At 43.1% G+C, this 7,044-nt stretch overlaps 1 protein-coding gene across 1 annotated transcript; it reads right to left on the bottom strand.

Annotated features, from left to right (window-relative positions):
- Nucleotides 1-2,285: 2,285 nt before the first annotated feature.
- Nucleotides 2,286-2,645, bottom strand: LOC145399687 (protein FAM200B-like). The gene has a single exon (XM_080272234.1). It carries the CDS (start codon nucleotides 2,643-2,645, stop codon nucleotides 2,286-2,288), a length of 360 nt encoding a protein of 119 aa, XP_080128360.1.
- Between the last annotated feature and the right edge of the window lie 4,399 nt (nucleotides 2,646-7,044).

Here is a 7,044-nt window from a genome sequence, read left to right as displayed (position 1 = left end):
TGCGTGATTTTTCGTATGTATACACCGGACACCTTCCTCTATTCCTCTACAAGATGCCAAGCAGGGACAATGCCTTACACCACATAACCTCCCCCCTCCCCCCCTCATGCCATTGTCTCAGCAATGGACCTGTTACCAGTGACCTGGCTAGTAAAGATATTCAGGGCCAGAGTGATTCCCCAATCGATGACAATGTGGAGGACAATGTTTACATAGCAATAGAAGAAGAAACAGCTAGAAATAATGATCAAGTAATGTGGCAAAAAAAGGTCAGGTATGGTGATTAGTTAGTGAGTGAAACAATGCTTATAATGCCTTTATTACTGCTTGAAAACCAATATACTCTCATACTACATATACATTCGTACCAAGTAAATAAATGAATACTGTTTATGAGTGGATAAAATAGTTACCCTCCCATAGAACTCGTTTTCTTTGGTGCCAGCATGTTAGAAAACCCAGTCAGGTAAGGAGGAACTCCTACCTGAATTGGGTATTTTAAACCTCAGGTGAGCGATTTCTCTATGCATTTTCGATGTTTCTCACCAAAAGCGAAGGTTTTAGCCAAAAAAAAAATTTCCGAAAATACCATGGGACTGGGGGGAATGTCAGAGGTGCGGAAAACCTCGGGAAGTGATGGGTTAAGATATAATATAAACTGGGCAAGTTGGCCTTTGTAAAGTTCAATGGATATTCTGGTTCTGAATGACCCTGTATGGAAAATAAGTTGATGGAACTGAGCTAGACTGGATGAGAAGAACTGAAGGACCATTAAATGCCCTGAAAAGACCTTAATGGACTGGAACTTATATAAGGAATCATGATTGTCCTTCATGCATCAAATTAATGCCAATGGACGTGAATGGCCATAAACAGATTTGTAGTGGCTTTAATTCACCTATCTGACTCTGAATGGATATGAAGGACCAGAATAGATGAGCATGACCTGAATGTGTCTGGGTGGGAACTAATTGCCTTTCACTGATATGAAACGATCTGATTAGACCGGAATAGATGTGAGAGGCCGGCCCAGATCGGAAAGCGAATATACTGAGCCTGACAAAACTCATATATTTCTGAATCGATCAAAAGGGAAAATGCAGTATACGTGTCAGTGGGTGGGCATGGTAGGTTTGGAGGAGGTACTATTTATGGAAAATAGTTCAATACCGACTCAGTGAACGTGCAAAATCTGAGCATTTTAACAAAAGTGCCATACAAATGAAAGGCCGAATCAGGTTTTCCGCATTTCAGCATATATGGACTCATTACATAAACAAATGGATCTCATGGCAAGCGAGGAAGAAATCGTGTGGACAGTTCCAGAACTGAACACTTGCCTATAAGCTGTAGATGAGTCTAAGTAATGGTTAGCTCTTTCAATGAAGGGCTGGACAGAAAAGGGGGAAGACTGTGTCGCTACACGGGTGCTACCTATCTCCTGTAATGGGGTATGAACACAAGATATATAGAGAGAGTTCAGAAGAACAGTTGACTTGATCAGTAATGGTAAAATTAAGAACCTGTTACAAAACTGTGAGGGAGAAAGAGATGCTGAACGTAGTGAAAAGAAGTGTTGATTGAACCTAGAGCCTGTGATTCCTTTTCTTTTCAAGTGTCCCCCTCCCCATCTCTCTCTCTCTCTCTAGAACTGTGGTTCTTAACCTTTTTACTACCACGCCCCCTCTAGTAGTTAGTCCTTCCCTCCACGTCCCCCTCACATCTTCAATCAATTTGATAAAATTTCCTCCCAGATTTTAAGGAAAAACTGAAAAATGTGGGTGTTTTTAGTCTTTTTATTGAGCATGAATTCTGTGCAAACAATATACCCAGTATATTTAATGAGGTTACTTTCTTACAAATTTAATGAGATACTTGGCACTGCTTCTTAGCTACCAGATCTTGAATACGTGATCGAATGCCAGAGGTGCACAACGTACGACCCCTTCAACGTTCAGGCGGTTTCTGTACTTGGTTTTGACAGCAACGGACATGGAAAATGCAGCTTCACAAAGATACGTGGATCCAAACACTGTCAGAATCCGAAGTGCTTGATGTGAGATCAGGGGGTAAACAGGAAGGTACTTGACCCACAGCCTCTCAAGATCCAGTTTTTTGAAGTCTTCCTCAGATGAGGAATTCAACTTTAGCTCAAGAAACTTCTCTTGCACTTCATCCCGAAACATCAACTACTTCACATTGAAATGGGTTCCTGATGAATTTCTAGTCCTCACACTTCTCATCTATGCCTGGGAAATATCTGATGACTTTTGCTTTCAAGTCGGTCAGATCAGTGATTTTTTTTTAAACTCAGAATCAAGGTAACTGTGAATGAGAGCAGAATCCAGGTTACAAAAACTGGCTGTATTTCCATCTTGAATTCGACATTTCCAGAGGTCTAGTTTGGCCATGAAGACTCGAATGGTGTCGTGGTGCATGATGATGTTGGTGTTTTTCCCTTGCAGTTTAAGGTTGATTGCATTCAGGGCTTCGAAGATGTTCACCAGGTATGCTAGAGATAGCGGAAAGCCTTCAGACTTGAATTTGTCATGGAGATCTTCCTTCTGCTGTGAATCTGGAAATATTGCTGCTTCTCGTAGTTCATAAAGCTGTCCAAGCATGTTTTGTATTTCTTTCATAATCATCTTGATATTTAGCCACGCTTTTGTTAAGAGACTTACAAATATAATTAGATAAATTCCTACTTTTTCCCCTGGGCTGGGTCCCCCCGTGGAATTCACTCACGCCCCCCTAGGGGGACGCGTCCCCAAGGTTAAGAACCTATGCTCTAGAATATTCATCTACTCATGAGGTCTCCGTCCCAGTCTATACAGGTAACAGATGGATTCGAGGACAAAATAATACTGGGGTGAGCTTTGGTGTCGTCTTCACTTCTTTTGGGGCGGTAGCCTTACTGGTACTTCTTCAGCTTCTATGGTGGAATTGACTCTAATCATATTTTTAGTCTCCAAAAAATTTTATCTTCCTCTCTCTGCTTTTGTGATTTTTTGTGATTCTCGCATAGCACTTTTAATTCATCTCATCCATTGGTTATTATTACTTTTACGGCAGCTTTTCCTCTTTGGACACACTGGCCTTCATATTAGGTTTTCTTGGGTTCCACCTCATGCAGGGATGTTAGGGAATGAACAGGCTGATCTGCTAGCTAAGGCAGCATCTGCTTGCCCTCCTCCCATGGGATCCCATCCTCTGTATCGGCTGCCTGCATCTGATTTTTTCCCACATATTGTTCCACAAGTCTGGAGTTGTTGGGAAGAACATTAGGACAACAAATTACATGATGTATGTGGCGAGGTTGGCTCAGCTACTGAGGCTTGTCTTGTTGGTTGGAGACAACTGTATGCTGGCTCCAAATTGGCCCCTCGCAGTTCTCTAATGAATTTTATTGGAGAGTGTTCCCTCTCCTTTCTTCAAAGATTGCTTGGTCCCACTGACTATTCAGCACTTGCTGGGATAGTGTCCCAGTCTTGGGGATTTTTGCCATCAGATGCTCTCTCAGCATCAGATGGATGATGGTTTATACAGTCATTTGTTGATGCTTGGAGAGGATGCCTGGAATTTGGGAAGGGGAACCCTCTACTTTGTGGAGGTAGCCGGGCTCCTTTGTTAGATTTAGTATTCAGATTTTTTTTTTGTTTCACATTACTTTTATATTTTATCGTTCAGTCTGCTTGTAATTTCACTGTCGTCTTTTTCACTGTCAAGTGGCGTACGACCCTGGTAGTTGCACTGCCACTCAATCAATCAATCAGTTAAACTCTATACCCATCCTGTTAGAAGCTATGTATATGGTAAGCTCCCCCTCCCCCACCCCAACCCCCATGTACTTCACACAGGGATGAATATGGCCCACGTACAAAAATCGCAACTGTGTGTGGTTAGAAAATCCACGGAGAATGTTCAGCACGCCAATAACTAAATGTGTAAGCTAAAAAATCCTCTTGCCTGTAACAGCAGTGTTACTGAATTGAATTAACTTTAGAACAGACATTGTGTACGTGGATGGAAAGCTGATGACAAGGAGAGCTGAAGCTCCCATTTCATCAGCCCTCAGGACTAGTTTCTGACCGTCCCCTTTTGGTGAACTTTTTCAGTGTTTCGGTAACACTGAGAGCAGGCCAGCATGTTCACCAATACAAGTTTCTCTAACTGTCAACACCAAACTACATGCACAATATATACCACATATCCTTTACAAAATTAAAGCAGAAAAAAAAAAAAATGGCGTCTAATAACCAAGCCTCAAAGTCCTCACGGGGAGGGGCATAAATGCCCCCACCATCCGCCCCTCTCCCGGTGACGACACATCGAGCTGCCTGGAACCACTGTCTGGCTCACTGCATCTTCATTTCTGCAACATTCGCGGCCTTTCATGTAATTTTCCCACTGTTGAGCACCACCTCTCCTCCTCCTCTAACTTTCCCTTTGTTGAGCACCACCTCTCCTCCTCTAAACCTCACCTTCTCTTCTTAACTGAGACTCAGCTGTCTGAGGCAATTGATAGCAAACTCTTTTCTGTATCCCCCTCCTTTCCCTATACTCATTTCAAAGCCAAAGGTGGCTGTCGTGTATATGTATGCAACGACTTATCTTGCTCTCGTGTTCCTGAACTTGATTATTTTGAGTTTTCCACTCTCTAGCTTCGGCTTTCCTGTCATTCTTTGACTAACTATGTCTGTGCTGTTTACTTATCCCCAAATTCTGCTGACTATGAAATATTCTTCGACTACCTTACCTCTAGAATAGAACACAGCCTATCTGTTCCTCCTTTCTCAGAAATTTCCTTTCAAGAAGATTTCAATGTTCACTGCCACCTTTGATTCTTCTCTCCTTTCACTGATCCACCTGGTGAACAAGCCCACATCTTTCCTATCCTTAATAAGCTAGTTCAGCTTGTACAGCTCAGTTCCCGTATCCCTCACTGCCTTGGGGAGAGTTCCAACATACTTGACTTCTTCCTCACAACTAATCCTTCTGCTTACACTGTTAATCTTTCTTCTCCGTTGGGCTCCTCTGATCACAACCTTATTAACTTAACCTGTCCTATTGCTCCAGTACGGCCTGTGTACCTATCTATCTATCTATCTATCTATTGCCAGACGCCTCAATCCCGTTTGGGGTGGCCACAAACAAATCGCCTCCAAGTCGCCCTGTCCCCCGCCATTTCACTCCCCTGTTCCCAACTCACACCCCCCTCTCTCATATACCTCTCCACCCCATCTCTCCATCTCATCCTCGCCTCCCCCTCCCTCTTTCCCCCTCCACCTCACTCACATACACTCTCTTCGTCAGTCTTTGACCCTCCATCCTTTCCACATGGCCAAACCACCTCAGTGTGTTCCTCATAACGCTTCCTATCACATCCACATCAAAACCACAACGCTCCTTTATATCCTCATTCGTCAGCCTGTCTCTCCATGTGACTCCACAGGCTCCTCTTAAATAACTCATTTCCACGGCTCTCACTCTTGACTTGTGTCCTTCCAACAACGTCCAAGCTTCACTTCCGTACGTTAGAGTTGGTATCACAATACTGTCATGTAGTAACTTTTTCACTTCCATGCTCACTTCCCTGTTTCTTATCACTGCTTTCAAAGAACCAGCAACCTTTCTTCCCTGCTGTACCCTTTCAAGCACTTCACCCTCCAAACCTCCATCCTTACTCAACACACTACCCAAGTACTTAAACGTACTCACATTTTCCAATTCCTCACCATCCAACCTCGCTGTACATTCACTGACTTCACCTCTCTCAAAGACCATCACTTTACTCTTCCCTACATTCACCTTTAGATTCCGTTTCCTACACACTCTCTCAAACTCATCCACCAAGCCTTGCAGCTCCCCTTCGTCTTCACTCAACAACACGGTATCATCTGCAAACAACAGTACAGGGAGTTTCCAAACACTATCCTCTCTCACCAGGGCCACTCCAACATCCACTACCCTACCTTGTACCTCTTTTATTACCCCATCCATGTACAGATTGAACAACCATGGAGACATGACACATCCCTGTTTCAACCCAACTTTCAAAGAGAAAAATTCACTTAGTTCACCATCCACACACACTGCAGCCTTCGCACCATCGTACATACTCTTCACAGCATTCAACAACTTCCCATCTATTCCATATATTCTTAACACTTTCCACAATCCTAGTCTATCCACCCTGTCATATGCTTTCTCCAAATCCATGAAAACCGCATACAACTTCTTTACCTTCTCTAGAAACTTTTCCACTAAAGATCTGAGAATGAATATCTGATCTACACAACCTCTTCCCTTCCTAAAGCCTCCCTGTTCTTCTCCAACTAATTTCTCTGTTCTTTCTCTAACTCTGTCAATAAGTATCCTACCATATACTTTTCCTATTATACTAAGAAGACAAATGCCCCTATGATTACCACACACTTCTTTTTCCCCTTTTCCTTTGTACAAGGGAATAATTATACCTGACTTCCAATCCTCCGGGACTCTACCTTCCTCTCAGGCCAATCTGCACATCTTCCACATCCATTCTACTACTATCTCTCCCCCATGCTTCAGCATTTCACCACACACTCCATCAATTCCTGGGGCTTTCCCCGATTTAACTTTCTTCATTGCTTCCACAACTTCTATCCTACTGATTTCTTCCTGTCTTCTCACCTCCCTCCTTCTTCCAGCCATTCCCCAGCCACTTATACTCGCATTACTTCCATCCTCCACGTTCAACAATTCCTTAAAGTGTTCTCTCCATCTGCTCACTTTTTCTCCCTTCTCCACTAGTAATCTACCATTTTTATCTTTCACTCCCCTGCTAACTCCACTTCCACCCTGTCTTACTCTTTTCACCCCTTTCCAGAACATTTTCTTACAGTCCCTCCACTTTATACTCAAATTCCTTCCAAATTCCTCCAAAGAAACATCAGTTGTGGCATTTTCAAGCTGCTGATTGGGAGGCCATCAGGCACTACTTCTTTGATTTTCCATAGAATGATTATTGCTTCTATGGCCGGGAGCCATCTGAGTGTCCCATGC

The sequence above is a fragment of the Coenobita brevimanus genome, chromosome 50, assembly GCF_032717465.1.
Source record: "Coenobita brevimanus isolate Jiangsu-jjx chromosome 50, ASM3271746v2, whole genome shotgun sequence".
Lineage (NCBI taxonomy): Eukaryota > Metazoa > Arthropoda > Malacostraca > Decapoda > Coenobitidae > Coenobita > Coenobita brevimanus.
Note: the sequence above shows the minus strand (reverse complement) of the source record. Positions and strands in the feature narration are given on the sequence as shown.